The sequence below is a fragment of the Lepidochelys kempii genome, chromosome 9, assembly GCF_965140285.1.
Source record: "Lepidochelys kempii isolate rLepKem1 chromosome 9, rLepKem1.hap1, whole genome shotgun sequence".
NCBI lineage: Eukaryota > Metazoa > Chordata > Testudines > Cheloniidae > Lepidochelys > Lepidochelys kempii.
In genome coordinates this window covers 87,866,258-87,887,566 of record NC_136388.1, presented here as the reverse complement: position 1 = coordinate 87,887,566, position 21,309 = coordinate 87,866,258, and the positions used below count along the sequence as shown (strand labels likewise).

Sequence of the window (21,309 nt, the reverse complement as noted above, 5' to 3'; positions counted from 1 at the left end):
ACTCAGCTCCCCACTCCCCGGAGCTTCATGGTGGACACTGGCCAGCAATCACTGGCCAGTGCAGTGGCCCAACTAGAACTCTTGGGGTTTGACTCCCACCGCTCCTACTTGGTGGCCTCTGGGAGACAGGCTATCTCTTCTTCACACTCAGCACCAGATCCAGACTCCAGCACCGACCCCAGTACCAAAGTCCAGGACATGCTTCCAGGGGACATAGTTGGGGCAGAGGAAGAAGGAGGAGCCCCATTTCTGGTGCAGGACATCTCCTTGTCCTCCCCCTATGAGGTTGTTGCGGGTCCCAGCAGTCTACTTCCCCAGCACAATTTCAGGGCCTAACAGGACCTTCTGAAGTGGGTCGCCTCAAACCTAGGCTTGGCGCTCAGAGACATCACACAACCTTATTGAGGTCCTGGCTGCAGCAACTCCATCCAGAGTAGCCCTGCGCATCAGTGAGGCAGTAATGGGATCAGGCCAGGTCCTGTGGCAGACTCCTTCTCTGGCCCTCACTTCAAAGAGGGTAGAGAAGAAGTATTATGTGCCAGTGAGCAAGTTCAACTACCTGTACTCGCACCCTTCCCTGGGGTCCCTGGTGGTGTCTGCTGTTAACAAAAGGGACAGGCAGGCCCAGTCAATTGCTACACCGAAAGAGAAAGACAGTAAGAAACTGGACCCTTTAGGAAGAGAGGTTTATTTCACAGGTAACCTCCAGCTGTGTATCGCCAGTCAGCAAATTCTGCTGGGGAGATACAATTTTAATCACTGGGATTCCTGTCTAAGTTCAGTGACTCCCTGCCTCAAGAGGCAAGGCAGGAGTGTGCAGCCCTCCTAAAGGAAGGTAAGAATGTGGCCAAGACCTCTCTCCAGGTGGTTCTGGATGCTGCTAACTCAGCAGCCCGGACGGTAGCCTCATCAGTCACCATGATGCTGTTCCTGACTCCAGTCCTTTGGCCTTCCCCAGGAGGTCCAACAGTCAATCCAGGACCTCCCGTTGGAAGGCTCCCCTCTTTTTTCTGAGCAGGTGGACATGAGACTTCAGTCTGAAGGCTCAAGGGGCACACTACGATCCTTAGGGCGGTACACTCCATCTGTCTCCAGAAAACACTTCACTCCCTAGCAGCAGCCTTGGTTCTCAGGACCTCCCAAGACAGGAGGCCTACAAAAGAAAAGGCAGAGGTAAACAGCACCAGCCCCTTCTGTCTACCTCAGCCTCTCAATCAGGGCCCCAGAGATACTCCGGTGGGCCCAAGCAGGCCTTTTGAAGGTGCACCTGAGGGCACTGTACCAGTCACCAGTTCAGATCTATCTCCCTCATCCCCCCTTTATTTTTGGACTGTCACTCTTCAGCCCACCTTGGGCATCCATAACATCAGACCGGTGGGTCCTGAGCACAGTGACATTATTACCCTTCATTTTTTATCCACCCATTCCTGTGCTCCTTCAGGGACTGTTCTCACGAGCAGCTTCTTGTCCAGTAGGAGCAGTACCTCCTGTGTATGGGGGCCATGGAAAAAGTTCCTCCGGACTTGAGAGGGAACTTTTACTTCCAATATTTCCTAATCCCAAAGGCAGAAGGGGGACTCTGACCCATCCTGGACCTGCGTCACTTCAATACATATCTCAAGAAACTGAGGGCTACATTACCGCACTACATTGACACAGCTGCACATCTGGTGAAGACATGCTATACTGACAAGAGAGTGCTCTCCTGTCAGCATAATTACTCCACCTAAACGAGAGGTGGAAGCTGTGTTGGCGGAGAGTGTCTCCTGCCAACATAGCGCATTGTGGACACTGCTTTAAGTTGATGTAACTTGCGTCGCTCAGGGGGTTGGCTTTTTCACACCCTTGAGTGACTTAAGTTACATCAACGTAAGTGGTAGTGTAGACAAGCTCTGAGGTTTTGCGTGATCTCCCTGGATCATCACATTTCCCCCCTGGACCCAGGAAACTTGTACGCCACCTTCGATTTAAAGGATGAATAATTCCAGATTTTTATCTTCCATGGCCATAGATTTTCAGGTTTGTAGAGGGTCATTGCCACTACCAATTCACCACTCTTCCCTTTGGCCAATCAGTAGCCCCGAGAGTTTTTACGAAATGGATGGCAGTTCTAACAGCCTTCCTCAGGTAGTGAGGTGTTCAGGTTTACCTGTACCTCCAGTGACTGGCTGATCAAAGGTCAGTCACAGGCTCAAGTGCAAGACAGCATCAGCATGGTCCAAACCGCTTTCAGGGAGCTGGGCCTGCTGATAAACGAGCAGAAGTTAACTCTTGTCCCAGTTCAGAGAATAGAATTTATGGGGGCTGTTCTTGACTTGACCAAGATCATGGCCTTCCTGCCAGAGGCCTGATTCCAGACCGTGGCAAACCTGATATCCAAGGATATGGCCCACCCAGTCATGAAAGCTCTAGTATGTCTCAAGCCACTGGGTCACATGGCAGCTTGCACTTACGTGGTCCAATATGCAAGACTGTGCATCAGGCCCCTCCAACTGTGGCTAGTGTTAGTATACTCCTTGAACAGACATCTCTTGGACTCCGTACTTATGATCTCTCCCCTGGTCCTCGCCTCCCTGGCCTGGTGGAAGGAGACAAGCGTGGTAATGATGAGGGTGCCCTTCGTGGCCCCACAGCTGTCGGTGTCTTTAGTCCCTAGGGTGGGGAGCCCACCTGAACAACCTCAGGAGTCAGGGTCTCTGGTCCCAGGAAGAACTCTCCCTGCACATAAACATCAGGGAGCTCGGGGCTATGCTCCTGGCTTGTCAAGTGTTCCTTCCCTAGGTCTCATGCAAGTCCTGATTCACAATACAGCAGCCATGTTTTATATCAACAAGCAAGGAGGGGCCCAATCATCCACCCTGTGTCAGGAGGCCATCGCTCTATGGGACTTTTGTGCAACACACTCCATCTCGAGGCGTCTCATGCCCCAGGTGCGTGGAACGTATTGGCAGATCACTTCAGCAGGTCCTTCTCCTCTCACCACGAGTTGTCCCTTCACCTGGAGGTCATCAGTGTCATCTTCCAGAGGTGGGAGCCTCCTTAGGAGGACCTGTTTGCCACCAATCAGAACAGGAAATGTCATCAGTTCTGTTCACTGTGTGGGCACAGCACAGGCTCCCTCTTTGATGCCTTTGTGCTCTCATGGGCAAACCACCTGCTGTACCCCTTTCCACTGAACTCGTTGGGGTTCACGGTGTTCTCCTAAAACTCAAATGGGACGAGGCAAGGGTTATGCTAATAGCACCAGTGTGGCCATGCCAGCTTTGGTTCAGCACATTCTGGACCTCTCGGTGGCAGCTCCACCCTGACTTGATTTCACAAGACCATGGCCGGCTTCTTTACCCGAAACTCACCTCCCTGCACCTAAATGCATGGATGCTGCATGGCTGAACCCTGAAGAACAGGCCTCCACAGCATAGGTTTAACAGGTCTTGCTAGGTAGTCCTGGTATAAGGCTTTCTACTATCTACTTGGCCAAGTGGAAATGTTTCACTTGTTGGGGCCTCTGAATGGGATCTCTCTCCATCTAGAATTTCTCTTCTGTCTATCCTGGACTGCCTGCTCCACCCAAAGCAGCAAGCTCTGGCACTCTCATCTATTAAGGTTCATCTGACAGCCGTCTCAGCCTTCCACCCCCTCCTACCCCCCTCCGTGAATGACAGATCAGTGTTCTCTCATAATATGATGGTTCAGTTTATCAAGGGGTTGGAAAGACTCTATTCTCACATTCGTGAACCGAACCCCAACTCCACATGGGACTTAAACCTGGTTCTGTCAAGGCTTACAGGCCCCCTCTTTGAGCTGTTAGCATCATGCTCCCTACTACTTCTCTCCTGGAAGGTCACCTTCCTGGTGATCATCTTGGCCAGAAGAGTCTCTGAGATCAGGGCCCTTACATCAGAACCTCCTTACAGGGTGTTCTTCAAGGACAAGGTCCAACTGCGCCCCCATCCAGCCTTCCTGCCGGAGTCACAATTCCACAACAACCAGATTATTTTTCTAACCATCTTCTTCCCCAAACCTGACAGAAGCTCAGAGGAATGACAGCTTCATACATTGAAAGTTAGGCAGGCCCTCACCTTTTATATTGAGAGGACTAAGCCCTCCCGCAAATCCATGCTACTCTTCGTGGCAGTAACAAAAAAAAGGATGAGATGGTTCCCAGTATCAACCCAAAGAATCTTCTCCTGGATAATTACCTGTATTTGGCTTGCTACGAACAGGCAACCGTTCCCCCTCCAGCCATCATGCCCACAAAAGCCCAGGCTTTGTCAGCAGCATTTCTCATGCAGGTACCAATTCAGGATATCTGCAGAGTTGAACCTGGTCATCGGTTCATACCTTCGCATTTTACTTATTCCATCACCTAACAGGCCCAAGACGATGCTAGTTTTGGGAGAGCGGTGTTACAATCAGCATGTCCATGAACTCCAAGCCCACCTCCTAGGGTACTGCTTGTGAGTGACCTAGCAAGCACTTGAAGAATTAAAAATGGTTATTAACCTTTCATAACTATTGTTGTTCTAGATATATTAGTCATGTCCATTCCATGACCCACCCTCCAATCCCTTTGTCAGAGTTAACCATCACGAAGGAACTGGGAGGGTGTGGTGCCCTCCCCTTATGCTAGCGCATACATGCACACGGCTCCAGAGGGTGCTAGAACTGTCTCGACGGATAATACTAAGGGAAATATCTCCAGCAACAGCGCTTGCGGCACGCACGCACCTAGCATGGAATGGACATGAGCAACACATCTCGAAGAACAACAGTTATGAAAGGTAAGTAACTGTTTTTTTCCATGCTGACGGGAAGAAATGAGCTACCTCATCACCCTCTGACAAACCTCCCACCATAACACCACTCCCTACGAGGTCAGTAGCTTTCACATCTTTGGGGATGAGACATAGCTCCAGGGACCATCTGAGTACCTCTGGTACCACAGCTAAAGAGCCTAAACGGGCGGACCTGCAGGCGATGGCGCCGTCTCTGAGCACCGGGGACTGTGGCACAAGACCTCAATCAAATAAACTTCAGGCTGCATGGTACCGATGAAACCACTAGCAACTCTGTACATGCAGCACCAACCAAGCTCTGCACCAATGCGCTCTCTGGCACCAATGACACCCTCGGCACCATGCAAGACCTCGACTCCATCTGCTGGCTGCTCAAGAGAATGCGCCTCTCCCTCTGTGCTGATGCATCCGTTGGTGTCAATGGTGCTCCTCCCTCCTCCCCAGGAATTCAGATATCCCAAGGACCTGCTCGTATCTGACCTCCCTGAATCACCATTACTTAGACATGAGCCCCTTCTGCCTCCATCCTCTTCTCCAGAGTCACAGCACTACTTCCTTTCCCCTCTGAGAATGGCACTGCTCTTCCCCGCCGAGGAAGAGAACTACCCCTGCCCCCCTTACATTCAGGACAGGCACAAAACACATTAGCTACACATTCTTATGATCTGCAAACCGAACCAGGGCCCTGGTACGGAATGCCATGGATGCAACTCCACATGCCATTCCCTACGCATTGGCCATACTGGGATCCGTGGGCCATGTACAGATCACAGTTTGGGAATCCTCCCGTAGAGTAAAGCTGGAGGCATACACATTCGCCATTCCCATCTGTCTTTTGACCACCAGAGACCAAGACACTCCCAATAGCAGACATGGAAGAAAAACAGGAGGAGGTTATACTACTACTCCTTTTCTTACTTCCCACTCCCTACATCAGCAGATGACTTTAAACACTTTCAGGAGCTGTTTTGCAGGATAGCAGACTCCCTCCAGGTTCCTTTGGAGGAAGTGAAAGAACAGCAGCACAAACTGCTCGACATCCTGCATGTATCTTCATCGTCCAGAATAGCCCTTCCTGTCAATGAGGCCCTCTCAACCTGGCCGAGGTGCTCTGGCAGACCCCAGCATTCATCCCACCAACCTACAAGCGGGCAAACAAGAAATACTACGCCCCCACTAAGGACATGGAATTTCTTTTTTCTCACCCCACTCTAAATACCCTAGTTTTCAATGCTGTGCACAAAAAGGGACACGCCTTATGACTAGGATTGGAAGCAACTGCACTAAGGGCTGTTGATTAATCACAGTTAACTCATGTGATTAACTCAACAAAAAATTGTTATTAATCACAGTTTTAATCGCACTGTTCAACAATAAAATATCAATTGAAATTTATTAAATATTTTGGATGTTTTTTCTAAGTTTTCAAATATATTGATTTTGATTACAACAGAGTATACAAAGTAGACTGCTCCTTTTATATTGTTTTTTATTACAAATATTTGCACTATAAAAATGGCAAACAAAAGAAATAGTATTTTTCAATTCACCTCATACAAGTACTGTAATGCAAACTCTTTATGGTGAAAGTTCAACTTAAAAACGTAGATTTTTTTTTTTTTGTTACGTAACTGCACTCAAACAAAACAATGGAAAACTTTTGAGCCTACGGCAAACAAGTTTGTTTACATTTATGGGAGATAATGCTGCCCGCTTCTTATTTTCAGTGTCACCCGAAAGTGAGAACAGGCGTTCACATGGCACTTTTGTAGCTGGCATTGCAAGGTATTTTTCGTGCCGGATATGCTAAACATTCATATGCCCCTTCATGCTTTGGCCATCATTCCAGAGGACATGCTTCCATGCTGCTGATGCTCGTTAAAAAACTGTTAATTAAATTTGTGGCTGAACTCTTTGGAGGAGAATTGTATGTCTCCTGCTCTGTTTTACCTGTATTCTACGATATATTTCATGTTATAGCAGTCTTGGATGTTGACCCAGCGCATGTTCTTTTAAGAACACTTTCACTGCAAATTTGACAAAATGCAAGAAGGTACCAATGTGAGGTTTAAAAATCTGAAGTGCCTTCCAAAATCGGAGGGACAAGGTGGAGAGATGCTTTCAGGAGTCTTAAAAGAGCAACACTATGCGTAAACTACAGAACTTGAACCACCAAAAAAGAAAATCAATTTTTTGCTGGTGGCATTTGACTCAGATGATGAAAATGAACATGCATCAGTCAGCACTGCTTTGGATGGTTATCAAGCAGAACCCGTTATCAGCATGGACGCATGTCCTTTGGAATGGTGGTTGAAGCATGAAGGGACATATGAATCTTTAATGCATCTGGTACATAAATATTTTGCCATGCCAGCTACAATAGTGCCACACGAACGCCTGTTCTCACTTTCAGGTGATATCGTAAACAAGAAGCAGGCAGCATTATCTCCTGCAAACGTAAAGAAACTTGTTTGTCTTAGCAATTGGCTGAACAAGAAGTAGCACTGAGTGGACTTGTAGGCTCTAAAGTTTTACATTGCTTTATTTTTGAATGCAGTGTTTTTTTGTACATAATTCTATATTTGTAAGTTCAACTTCGATGATAAAAGAGATTGCACTACAGTGCTTGTATGAGGTGAATTGAAAAATACTATTACTTTTGTTTTTTAGAGTGCAAATAAAAAATAGTGGGCACTGAACACTTTGTATTCTGTGTTGTAATTGAAATCAATATACATGAAAATGTAGAAAATATTCAAAACTGTTTTAATAAATAGCATTCTATAATTATTTAACAGCGTATTAATCATGTGATTAATCACGATTAATTTTTTTAATCTGTTGAGAGCCTTACAATGTACCTATTCGGCCGCAAGGCTTATTCATCTGCCCTGCTCCAATTCTGCATCGCCAACTATGAGGCTCTTGGCCAAATACAGTTATGTTAATTATTCCAAGATACAATAGAGCTGCAGAGTTACAAACAACTCTGGAGTGGAGGTTGTTTGTAACTGTGAAATATTTGACAGGTTTCAGAGTAGCAGCCTTGTTAGTCTGCATCCGCAAAAGGAAATGGAGGACTCGTGGCACCTTAGAGACTAACAAATTTATTTGAGCATAAGCTTTCATGAGCTACAGCTCACTTAATCGGATGCATGCACATCCCAATTCACCCTGCTCACAGACCATTCCTCTGATTCGTCCTGGGGACCAATCTCTATTGATACAAAGTACTGCCCTTGGGACTTTCTACAGCCCCCTTAGTGTTCTTCAAAGTCGCGGTGGTAGTGGCCGCCTACCTGTGCAAACAGGACATCATCATATTTCCATACTTAGACACCTGTCTCCTCAAGGCCTCATCTGAACCTGATGCCTTTCACACCAATAGACCTTTTCTCAAGCCTTGGCCTTTGCATAAGCCTGGAGAAATCTACGGTGACACCGGTGCAACACCTGGAATTTATTGGGGCATAGTTGGACGCCATAAAAGCCAGATGCTTCCTCCTGCCTCACAGATTTTCATCAGTAGTCGATCTCGCATCCACAGTGAGAACTTGCCCTCAGATCTCAGCCAAGACATGTCTCCAGGTACTCAGCCACATGGCAGCAGCCACTTTTGATAGTAAACTATGCAAGGTTACACATGCACTGTCTGCAGGCATGGCCACGTACAGTGTATGTACCTCACAGACACAGCCTTCACAAGCTTCTAACCATACCTATCAAGGTCAAGAACTCACTACTTTGGTGCACACAACTCAAAAACATTTGCGTTGGGGTCCCGTTCTGTCAACAAGCATCATCCAAAGCAGAGCAAGGTCCCACTTCCTATGCTCTGAAACACTGAAATTATGGAACGGTCATATCCAGCATGACATCAGCATCTCAGCTGCATACCTCCCTGGACACCAGAGCACCACAGCGGATTCACTTTGCAGGAGAGTCTCCCAAGACTACGAGTGGGAGCTGGATACATGGGCCCTTCATCTTCAGTCACTAGGGATTTCCCACCATAGATCTCTGCCACAGCGGAGAATGCCCAGTGTTCTCAGTTTTGCTCAAGACCAGGCCTAAGCCATGGATTCCTGGGCGATTCATTCCTCCTTACATGGGATGTGCCGCTGCTCTAGGCCTTTCCTTCCTTTCTCCTTCGGTTTAGAGTACTCCAAAAGGACTGAGCTCAAGTCATCCTTATAACTCCAACATGACCATGACAGATTTGGTAGACTTATTTGCATGACTTTATGCCTTCCAATCACTCTGCAACAGACTCCACAACTCCTCTTACAGGATGCAGGTTGAATCCTCCATCCCAATCCACAGCTACTCCACCTGAAGGCATGGCTCCTCCTCCATGGTTTCGGGATTCGGAGATGACCTGTTCAGAGGCAGTTAAACAAAGGCTCTTGAATGGCAGATGTGAGACAACTAGTCACACTTATCTCCAAAAATGGACGTAGATTCCAATCCTGGTGTGCCACCAATTATGTCAAGGCAGTGTGTGCTCCATTATCACTCATCTTGGACTACATTTTACACCTTAAAAGATCAGGGTTATCAATCAGCTCCATTTGTGTATGCTTGGCTGCCATTATGGCCTTTCCTCCCAGTGTAGACAGCCACTCCTTGTTCATTCACCCACTCATAAAAATATTCCTGAAAGGCCTCCAAAATTTTTACCCTCACATATGTGATCCTACTCCAGCTCTTCTTATGTTCTCTTAATAGACCACCATTCAAACCAGTGGTGATGTGCTCTTATGTTCACTTATCCACGAAAACAGTATTTCTTATCGCTATCACCTCTGCCTGTCAGCTCGGTGAAATTGGAGCACTTGTGGCATACCCCTTGCACATGATTTTTCATAAAGACAAAGTTACGTTATGACAACATCCCAAATTTTTACCCAACATACAATCCTTTTTCTACCTAAACCAACCTATGCACCTTTTCTGCTTCTTTCTAAAACTACACAGCAAACAGGAGGAAGTGGCATTACATACCCTGGAGATCAGACAAGCCCTTTATTTGGACAGAACTAAGCCTTTCAGATGGTCACCACACTTATTCTTATCAACGACCAAAAGATCGAAGGTGCAACTGTTTCTAAGCAACGCCTTTCCAAGTGGATCTCACAGTATATACACCTGTCCTACCAACTATACAATTGACAGCTGCTTCCTGAAACTAGAGCACATTTCACCTGCTCTCTTCCCACCTCGATTGCCGTTCTCAACAATGTCCCAATTGCTGACATTTGCAAAGTGGCCACGTGGGCATCCATGGACGCTTCTAGCCATCATTATGCAATTACTCATGACGCAGTATCAGATGCGCTACTCAGACACACTGTCCTATCATCTACAGTAAATGCTGCTCTGAAGCTCCAGCCTTCCAACTAGGGGTACTCCTTTATAGTCACTTACAATGGAGCACCCACAGGAACATCACTTGAAGATGAAAGTTGGGTAGATTGGGTAGATTGTCGGGCTCAACGGGTAGTGATCAATGGTTCCATGTCTAGTTGGCAGCCGGTGTCAAGTGGAGTACCCCAGGGGTTGGTCCTGGGGCCGGTTTTGTTCAATATCTTCATAAATGATCTGGAGGATGGTGTGGATTGCACTCTCAGCAAATTTGCGGATGATACTAAACTGGGAGGAGTGGTAGATACGCTGGAGGGCAGGGATATGATACAGAGGGACCTAGACAAATTGGAGGATTGGGCCAAAAGAAATCTGATGAGGTTCAATAAGGATAAGTGCAGGGTCCTGCACTTAGGACGGAAGAACCCAATGCACAGCTACAGACTAGGGACCGAATGGCTAGGCAGCAGTTCTGTGGAAAAGGACCTAGGGGTGACAGTGGACGAGAAGCTGGATATGAGTCAGCAGTGTGCCCTTGTTGCCAAGAAGGCCAATGGCATTTTGGGATGTATAAATAGGGGCATAGCGAGCAGATCGAGCGACGTGATCGTTCCCCTCTATTCGACATTGGTGAGGCCTCATCTGGAGTACTTTGTCCAGTTTTGGGCCCCACACTACAAGAAGGATGTGGAAAAATTGGAGAGAGTCCAGCGAAGGGCAACAAAAATGATTAGGGGTCTGGAACACATGACTTATGAGGAGAGGCTGAGGGAACTGGGATTGTTTAGTCTGCAGAAGAGAAGAATGAGGGGGGATTTGATAGCTGCTTTCAACTACCTGAGAGGTGGTTCCAGAGAGGATGGTTCTAGACTATTCTCAGTGGTAGAAGAGGACAGGACAAGGAGTAATGGTCTCAAGTTGCGGTGGGGGAGGTTTAGGTTGGATATTAGGAAAAACTTTTTCACTAGGAGGGTGGTGAAACACTGGAATGCGTTACCTAGGGAGGTGGTAGAATTCCTTCCTTAGAAGTTTTTAAGGTCAGGCTTGACAAAGCCCTGGCTGGGATGATTTAATTGGGGATTGGTCCTGCTTTGAGCAGGGGGTTGGACTAGGTGGCCTCCTGAGGTCCCTTCCAAACCTGATATTCTATGATTCTATGAAATGAAGGTTACTCACCCTGTGCAGTAACTGAGGTTCTTTGAGATATGTGTCCATCTGGGTGCTCCACTACTCGCCCTCCTCCCCTCTTCTTCAGAGCTGAAAGATAAGCTCTCTGGTAGAGAAAGAACTGGTGCGGGGTTGGACTACCCGGCGCTATATATACATGCCACTCATGGGGAAAGACGGGGAGATGCACATGTGCAGTCCAATGGGCACTGCTGATGAAGATCTCCAATCCCAGGGGGCGCTGCTGCATCTACAGCAGTATCTCGAAGAACCTCAGTTATTGCACAGGGTGAGTACCCTTCTCTTCCTCCAGCTACTTTCTGTAAGCTGTTCTTCACTCTTGTGATCTTAGTGTTTCTAGATGTGCTTTTCCATGATTTTCTTTTTTTTTAATTAAACTTTATTTCAGTCTCTCAGTATGATGGGTATTGCTGTTAGCATTGCCATTTAGTACCAAAAGGATGGTTGATAAGGTAACTGGCTGTAAATGGTGCCCTTTGTGTAATGGAAAGATGTCCAAGGTGGGCCTGCATACAGATTCTTCACAGAGTGGCTCTTTTTCAACCACTTTCAGCTTGAGAGCTCAAAAGAACTGAGTATCTAGTCTCTGATCCTTCCTGAGGGAGAAAATCCTCAGACTATCTCAAGCAGACTTGCCCTTGGAGAAGGTGGTTCTGTTCCTTTATGCGCTAAAGTAAACAAAAGTTGGAATTCATTAAGATCTCAGATCCAAATGAAACAATCCGGTCAATTAAAGCACCTCAGACTGTGAAAAGAGTAACAACTATCATTCTTTTGGGTCATAAATTGACCATGAGTCTGATATTTTCTGAGATTTGTTATGTCCACACACCAATAGTGCTGAGGAACATGATTGTGTACAGCAAATCTTGTTGTTGTTCCCAGTCTCCTCTCTTCATATGAAATACAAAAGAGAGCTTTTTACATGGGCTGGGCCTGTTTTATGTTGTTCAGATTCAGTGACAGATAACCAAACTCTCACTTCCTTTCTTTAGTTCCATCACTCTTCATTACAATTGTAATTCATATTCAGTTCTGTAGTAGACTCCAGGATTTTCTAATATGTTCTTATTTTTTATTTTTAGTAGCTCAGTTTTAGTACTAAATAAATCTTTTTCTTCAGTCGGCGTGGTACAAGCCTAATGGAAGATGATGAGGAGCCGATTGTTGAAGATGTGATGATGTCATCAGAAGGGCGAATCGAAGACCTAAATGAAGGCATGGATTTTGACACCATGGACATAGACTTGGTAAGAAAATTTTGATTTTTTATTTTAATTTAAGCCTGCTATTTCAACATTAGTTAAAGCCAGTGATTCTTCTTAAATAAACTTATTTTCTTTGCATCACAGAGCAATTAGTGATCATGTTTTTTAAAAAAAACCTGAAGGTCGTTTTAACAGTTTTGGCAGTTGGTTTATTTGTTTTTTTTAATGTAAAGATATTAGCAGCACAGTTTCTTTTTTATTATTCAAAGTTCCTCTTCACGTTGCGGTTCCTGTGGGTATTCAGTATGGAGTGCACAGACATTCCTAGTGGCCAGGACCAGAAACTCTTCAATGACCGTGTCTGTTGGTCTGCCCCTACACCTTCTCATGCTCTCAACTGAGGGCCTTAAGGGTGGAATAGACTGATTGCCTCTCCAGTTCCTTTTCCACCACTTACAGTGTGGGACAGAATTTCCAGGGTCTGTTTCTCCTCTTTAGTGTTCTCCTTCATCATACTTGTAAATATAAATAGTGGTTAAACTTTTGGATATTGAGTTGGAGATAATGTGGGTCCCTTTCACCCCTCCAACCCCCCGCAGTTCCTTCACTGTTTCAGGCACCTATTATGTCCAAAGTTCCAGGCTTCAAGCCTTGAGTGGAATGTAATGAGTAATCTGCACAAGAACATCAGTATTGTCTCAGAGAAGCAAACATTCCTTCGAAATGTGGCATCTTCTGTGTTTTTCTTCCGTGTACCAGACAATCTCATGAGTTCAGGCTCCTGGGGTACCTTATAGAGATCTCCATGAGGCCCTGCCTGAGCCCTTCCTCCCCACATCAACCCATCTGGAGCCTCTGGGCAGCCCTCCATACCCTCTGCACCTGCTCTGAATGGATTGGAGTCCTTCAGCAAGCATAAGGACTCCATGCAGCAGAAGCATGAGGAAGATAAGGGCAAAATCCCTGCAAGAAGAGGGACATATTTCTTAAATCCTCTAAAAAGAGGTCTTCCTTGACTCTTCCACCTGCACCATCCACCTGAACTAGAGGCTCCACTGGAACAGTCTATGAAGGAGGAATAGCTACTAACATCAGATCCACCAGCAGTGCTTTCTTTGTCCTCTCCAGATGAGGCAGTATCGCCAGCATCTCTATCACTAATGGACAACTTTAAGCAGTACCAGGACCGTCTCAGGAGAATCAGACACTTGTCAGGTTCTGCTAGAGGAGGTCCAAGATCTGACCCAGGAGTTCCTAGACATACTCCAGGCTGTGACTCTCTCCAGAGTGGTTTGGAACACCCCTGCCACATGTGACCCAACCCCAAAGAGGACTGAGAAACAATAGTTTGTTTCCCCCAAGGCAGCAGAATACTTGTTCTCAGCTGAATCCAAACTCCTTGGTGGTCCAGGCTGTCACAGACCAAAGCCAGCTACACTAGCCCAAGTCCACTCCCCTGGACAAAGATGCAAAGCAGCTCGACCTTTTCAGAGTAAGATTTTTCTCATTGAACAGTTTAGCATTCCAGATAGCAAATTACCATATGTTGATGGCCAGATATGACAACTTGAATTAAACAAGCTATTTGACTTTGTGAACAAACTGCCTCTGGAATATAGGCCTCACTTCCAGGCCATCCTGGATGATGGAATCCCTTGATACACTGGACACAGCATCACATTCCTTTGCTATTTCGGTAGTCATGAGAGGGGTTTATGGCTTCAGGGTTCCCAGAGCAGTCCAAACTACCATTGAGGACCTTCCCTTTGAGGGTAACAATCTCTTTAGTCACATTTAACAACATTTTCAATACACAGTGCTCCCTGTTGGCCTCTTAGTAGCCCCAAGGGTCTTTACAAAATGCTTGCAGTGGTGGCCACTTACCTTCGCAGGCAAGGCAGACCAATATTTTCCTTTCTGAATGATTGGCTGTTCATAGTGAGCCATGCTAGGAAGTACGCAGCAACCACTGCTGCACTTGAAATCGTTCCTTGAGACACCAAGTAAATTTAATGACAGGTTTCAGAGTAGCAGCCATGTTAATCTGTATCCGCAGGAAGAACAGGAGTACTTGTGGCACCTTAGAGACTAACCAATTTATTTGAGCATAAGCTTTCGTGGGCTACAGCCCACTTCATCAGATACTATAATTCTTGACATCAGATTTGTGTCCATTTATTCTTTTACGTAGAGACTGTGCATTACATGTCCCTCTGCCATGTACGTTGGCCAAACCGGACAGTCTCTATGTAAAATAATAATGGACACAAATCAGATGTCAAGAATTATAACTTTCAAAAACCAGTCAGAGAAAACTTGAATCTCTCTGGTCACTCGATTACAGACCTAAAAGTCGCACTATCACAACAAAAAAACTTCAAAAACAGACTCCAGCGAGAGACTGCTGAATTGGAATTAATTTGCAAACTGGACACCATTAAATTAAGGCTTGAATATAGACTGGGAGTGGATGGGTCATTACACAAAGTAAAACTATTTCCCCTTGTTTATTTTTCCCCCCTACGGTTCCTCTTCAACTGCTGGAAATGGCCCATCTTGATTATCACTACAAAAGGTTTTTTTTGTTTTTTGTTCTCTCTCCTGCTGGTAATAGCTTGCCTTAACTGATCACTCTCATTATGGTGTGTATGGTAACACCCATTGTTTCATGTTCTCTGTGTATATAAAATCTTCCTACTGTATTTTCCACTGCATGCATCCAATGAAGTGGGCTGTAGCCCACGAAAGCTTATGCTCAGATAAATTTCTTAGTCTGTAATGTGCCACAAGTACTCCTGTTTTTTTTATTTTCAAATAAATTTAATATCCACATAAACCATACAGTTCATTGGGCAGCTCCTATTTATTTCAGGACTGATTCCGTGCCAGGAGGAATCTCATTGGCTGCCTCATCTCGGCCCTCAGATTACAGTCTGATCCTGCTTAGTCCTGTTAGGCCACAAGGCAGCGTGCGCCTGTGTCACCCCATGCAAATGGCTGTACTTATGATACCTTCAAATCTGGCTACAGACTGTCTATGCCCAGAACAGTGATCCTTTGGACAAGAAAGTTTATTTTCCACAGGGCATGTTGACATTGCTCGCTTGATGGGAAAACAGTGAGTGAGTGTGTGTGTGTGTGTGGCTTTTGTTCCCACATGATCTACAAAGACACTCATCATGGATGCTTCCCTACTGGGATAGGGAGTGAATCTCGACAATGAGATAGCCCAAGTTTCCTGGTACCCATACCAATCCAGACTACTAATCAACCTATTCGCGCTTTGGGCGGTTCACAAAGCATGCAAGACATTTCTAGCCGGTTTTTGGATCTCATGCATGCAGGTCAAGAACAGACAATAGCATCCCCATCTACTATATGAAGAAGCAGGGAGGAGCGAGACCTACCCAACTCTGCAGAGAAGCAGTCTAGCCCTGGAATTGGTGCATCAGGCATCAGATCACACTCCTGGCAGCACATGTTCCAGGGGTAATGAATTTCCTGTCAGACAGCCTCAGCAGGCATTTCCACACAGATCATGAATGGGAACTCTACCAATTTATAGTGCAGCACATCTTTCAGTAGTAGGGCAGGAGAAAGGGGTGGGTGGGGGGGTTCTCATCTTGGGATCTTTTTTGCAACTAACAGAACAAGGAGCACCCAGCATACTGCTCCCACACTACCCAAGACCTCAACTCCAGATGGGCCATCTTCCTAGTGGAATGGTCAGATCCACTGATGTATGCCTTCACTCCCATTCCCCTATTGCCTCTTATACTCAGGAACATTGAGCTCAACTGGGCAACAGTGATTGTGATAATTTTTTGGTAGCCAAAGCATTTCTGCTTCACCACCATCCTACAGCTCTCTTCCCCATATGTGCATCCACCTACAACCATTCCTGAACCTGCTGTCCCAGAACAGGACCAGGATGAATCACCCCAACTCAGCTTCCCTGCATCTGGTATGTTTTTGGATGGACAGTGAAAACAGAGGGCATGCTTGAGGAGACCCTTTGTGGGGAAACACTGTTCCGCTAAATGGCACCAATTCTCCCTTTGACGCCAGCGGCACCACTTACTTCTGGAGGCATCGGGAATCCTCCTCAGACTGGAATATCTTTTTTCACTGCAGAAGTCTTGTCTCTTGACTCCATATAGGTACATTTGGCAGCTATCAGTGTTTTCCCTCCCCTAGAGGACTGCTTGGTCTTTACCCATCCCACTACTGCAAAGGGTCTGAAGGGCATCGTAGGGACATTCCCTACAGTTTTAAAACTGGATCCTACCTGGGATCTGAACCTGGTCCTTTCTGCTCTTCTGAGACCACTTGTGGAACCCATAGCCTCCTGTTTCCTCCTGTACTCCTTCTTGATGGCAGTTATTTCTGGTATAAGGGTTGGGGAGCTTGGGGCCCTTTTGGCAGAACCACCTTACACGGTTTTTCACAAGGGCAGGGTTTCTTTGCAACTACAAAGTTCATATCTAAAGTGCATTCTGAGTTTCCCCTTAACCAGAATTTTCACCTTCTGGTATTCTACCCTACATCTCACAACAGTTTGGAGAAGACAAGACTCCCTTCCCCAGATGTGTGCAGGGCTCTAGTCTTCTACTTGCACAGAACTGGCACCCTTTCAGAAGTCTACAAGGTTGTTCACTACTGTTGCTGAAAGAGTAAAGGGGCTCCCAAAGGTTCCGTGGATTTCCTATGGATTTCCATAGCATGCCCGTTGCTATGATCTTATGAAAATCCCATCTCCTCAAACTGTTGGGGCCCTTTTTATGAGAGCGCAATCAGCATTGGTAGCCTTCTTACAGGGAATATTCTCCTTGGAAATATATAGAGCAGCTACGTGTGGTTTCATACACACCTTCACCAGGTATACTATTGTTCAAGTTTCGGCTGGAGACACCTCCTTTTGTACAGTATACTTCCTCATACCTTCCTCCTCAACGAGCGCTGCTTGGGGGTCACCTGCAGTGAATATCCATAGGGACCAGCAGGTGAAGAAGAAGAGAAAGTTACTTAACAGTAGCTGGAGTTGTCTGAGATGTGTGGTCCTTGTGGTTAGTCACAACCCACCCTACTTCTCCTCTGCTAGGGTCATCTTGTGATTCATGATAGGCCAGAACTAATGAAGTGGTTGGTCCGTGCCACCCTTTATGTCCTGGGTTGTGAACATGAGGAAGTGCAGATGCGAACCAACAGATGTTGCTGTTGAAGACTTTCCAATCCTGGGCACACAGAGTGCATGCGCACCCCACTGTGATGACCCATAGGGACCATGCATCTCCAAGAATTCCAGTTAAAGTAACCTTTTATTTCTTGAAGTTTATTTTGTTGAGTTTGCATATGTTTTAAAATAATACTTGGCACTTAATATACTACTTGTTCAAACAGTCATACAAAAAGTAAAAAAGTTATGCAGGAATAAAAATTAGTTTTTATCTAAGAATACATTTTTACCCTTTTAAAGTATGAATATCATCTGTGCTCAAAATAAGTGGTTCTTTTTTTTCCCTGTACCTTTAATATAACTTACTATTAACATTTTTGGTGACAGTTTGTTTGCTTGCTTTTTTTTTAGCCACCATCAAAGAACAGGAGAGAGAGAACGGAGCTAAAACCAGATTTCTTTGACCCTGCTTCAATCATGGACGAATCAGTAGGTTTAGTCAAAAGAGGGGGGAACTAAAAAGAATTCTAATTGTAAGATTAAATATATAATAAAACTGGATGTGTAGTTGGAAAGGAATACCCAAGATTGTGGCAACTTAATCAAATACTAAGGACTACTTTGTGATTATTTTGACAATCGGTATATAGCTGATGAAACTATGTAATATAAGATATTTCCTATGATATTGGTAGTGGCTTTTTTCATCACAGGAAAAGTAATTAATGTAAACAATATTTTTGAATTTCTAAGTAAGGATAACAAATACCACACACTGTTGATACTAAGGTATTTCCAAGTTTCTGATTTTCCATGTTCCGAGTGTAATTCCCTATGGTTAGGTCAAAACCAAAATGAAAAGAGGCCACTTACTAATGTGGAAAGTATATATTATCTACTATGTGACTGGACTCTAAGGCAAAGATCCCTGTTCTGGCTGAATGAGTCATTCAGGTAATTTCACAGCCAGTTCTCAGCAGTGGTTGGCTAGGGGTCTCCTCACCAATCAAAATATGTATCCCTTACATCGTTTGTGCTACATAGGTTACAGAATTTAAATATGGGAGAAATGTTTAAATATGCAAAGAGAAAAGGAGGACTTGTGGCACCTTAGAGGTTCTAAGAACCTCTTAGAACCTTTAAGGTGCCACAAGTCCTCCTTTTCTCTTTGCGGATATAGACTAACATGGCTGCTACTCTGAAACATGTTTAAATACGTTTCCCCTATTATCTGTAGTGGACAGAGGCTTTTTCTTACTGAAAGCGTTAGCTGCACAGGCCACTAAAGCCTTTGATTCCCACTTGAACAACTATTTTTCCCTTCCCTCACCCACTTTCTCTGCTGTCTCCGGCCTCCATACAAACTTGTCATCATAGGTCAACAGGCTGAACCAGGAACCTTTAATCCAGCTTTTTTCATCAGGAACGTCCAGTTAAAAGTAGCCTGGTTACTTTTCTAATGCTGCTGAGCGCAGTGGCTGGGAAGGGGAAATGGCAGTTTTTCCTTTGAAGTCCTGCTGCTGTCTGGATGGAAGGCAGCAGAAATGGGGAGAAAAATTCTGAAAGCAAACAGCTGTAAACATCCTTTTCCCTTCTCTCTCAGAACCAGCTGTCATTTTTAGCCATTTTCAGCATTCTCTTAGTATTACAAAATGACATTGAGAATAACAAGCTGCAGCACCCAAACAGCCAGGCTCTGGTAGGAAAGGGGGGAAACAGGAGATGTTCTGTGGGTCCAAGAAACCTTTGTGAGGGCATGAGGAAGAAAAACAAAATTAGGAAAAAATCATTTGACATACATATAGTCAAAATTATAAAGGGGTGGGGTTTATTTCCTGGAAGGACACATAATATAAATTCCATTATTTTTTTTTAAGTTTTATATAAGTTCCATTAAGTTTTAAACCCCCACCTTCCCAAGCCCCCTGCCCCAAAGCCATCCATTTATCTGGCTCACATACATACCATATTAGCAGGCATCTTCTGATAGCAGGAAGTCATACAAGGATTTGTACTAGGTAGGCTTTTTTAATAGGATTTTTGTGCTCTCCTCAGATAACACCTGTGGGGAACACCAACCACCTACTAAGCTTTATTTCAAATGTAAAATATAATGCGTTTCCATTAATTGTAGGTAGTGGAACTGTTGTAAACATCTTTTTCATCTTACTAAAATGTTAATGGTGTTCAGACCAGTCACCAATTTCATCTGACACAGGGTTTGTTCCTCTTAATCCAGGGCCATTATACATTTCCAGTCTGATGGTTCTGACCTCAAACCTTAAATCATAGCTTACATCTTTACCATAGGCTCACTTCTGTTCCTTCGCTGCCACCTGCCCCATCCTTTTACCCCATTCCTACTAAAACACTCACACAGAGCATATACTTTTGCCTGGGATTTTCACCTTAAATAGAGCTTAAATTTAAAGATGCATCTCTACTAGCAGTTTATCAGCATTACCACATGATGGCAGCAGATGATAAATTACAGTACTGCAAGTGCATGCATCCAGAGCATATTCCAAGTCTAATTCATTTTGTCTTGCACATTCATTTATCTGCTTAAATTTAAAGATGAAAAATCTGTCTTGAACTACTTATTTCAAATATTTCAATGATTAATCCATATAAAAACATAATTCAGGAATTGTATCACTCAGTATTTAAAAAAAACTAAGCCAGTTATGCTGTCTAATTTTATAAACACACATTCCTCCTGGGTAGGGTTTGTATAGGTTTCTTCATGGAATTGCTTGTACAGATCCCTCACTCTTGGAGTTTGTGCCCTTTGGCATAGACTCTGGACACATTAAAAAGCAGTTAGGTTATGATGGTTCTGTGTGCCTTGACACATGCACCATCTGGATCCAAAATTCAGTTTATAAAGAAGTCATGGTAGTTCCTTGCAATCTCACTTGTTTTATGGCACACACACAGTCATTGGCACCTAGGACTTCTGGTTTCTTATCACAATGTATTTTTGTATGCCTTTCATAGTTTACTTCAGTTGCATGTTAATTATTAGTGCCATGGTCAACATTAAGAGTTGGTTTGATGCCAGAGAGAGGAGCAGGTGCACATCAGTATTAGATAAATTCTTGCTACAACACGGAATGAAGTTTGTTTTATATAGCTGCACTGCACTATGTTTTGATCCTCAAAATCCTATACAGAGCAAAGGAGGAAAACGAACGCGTCTGGATATTTTTGGTTTGGGGTTGTCAGTCCTGGAACCTGCTTTTGATAGTTCAGGAAGCAGCTTGCTCTCCTTGGTGTCAGATAAGTCCGAGCAGATCCTTCATCCAGATCGAGCTTTCTTTCACTTAATCATGTGGTCTCTCTTAAGTGAGGCTTTGGTTTTATTGGATTACTTACTAGTTGTATTTTTCTGAATATGTTGCCTTCATCAGTACCCACTGTTTAATGTCTGTATCCTGGACAGCAACTGAGAGGCAAGATGTCTTCTTTATAGACACAGTCTCTGCACCAGATCATACATTCATATAGGCCACTCCATCCAAGACTAACTGCTTTTTAACAGTTCTGAAGACTGCAGAACAAGGTACTCGACTTC

The 21,309-nt window shown here is 44.8% G+C and overlaps 1 protein-coding gene across 6 annotated transcripts in view; it reads left to right on the top strand.

The window, feature by feature from the left end:
- STAG2 (STAG2 cohesin complex component) overlaps nucleotides 1–21,309 on the top strand; it is a 182,835-nt gene that overhangs the window by 159,233 nt on the left and 2,293 nt on the right. For all 6 annotated transcript variants that reach the window (XM_073361289.2, XM_078854256.1, XM_073361285.2 and 3 more), the window contains 2 exons: nucleotides 12,472–12,598; nucleotides 18,144–18,221. In XM_073361289.2, the coding sequence (XP_073217390.1) occupies nucleotides 12,472–12,598; nucleotides 18,144–18,221 (205 nt within the window). The remainder of the gene's footprint in view (nucleotides 1–12,471; nucleotides 12,599–18,143; nucleotides 18,222–21,309) is intronic.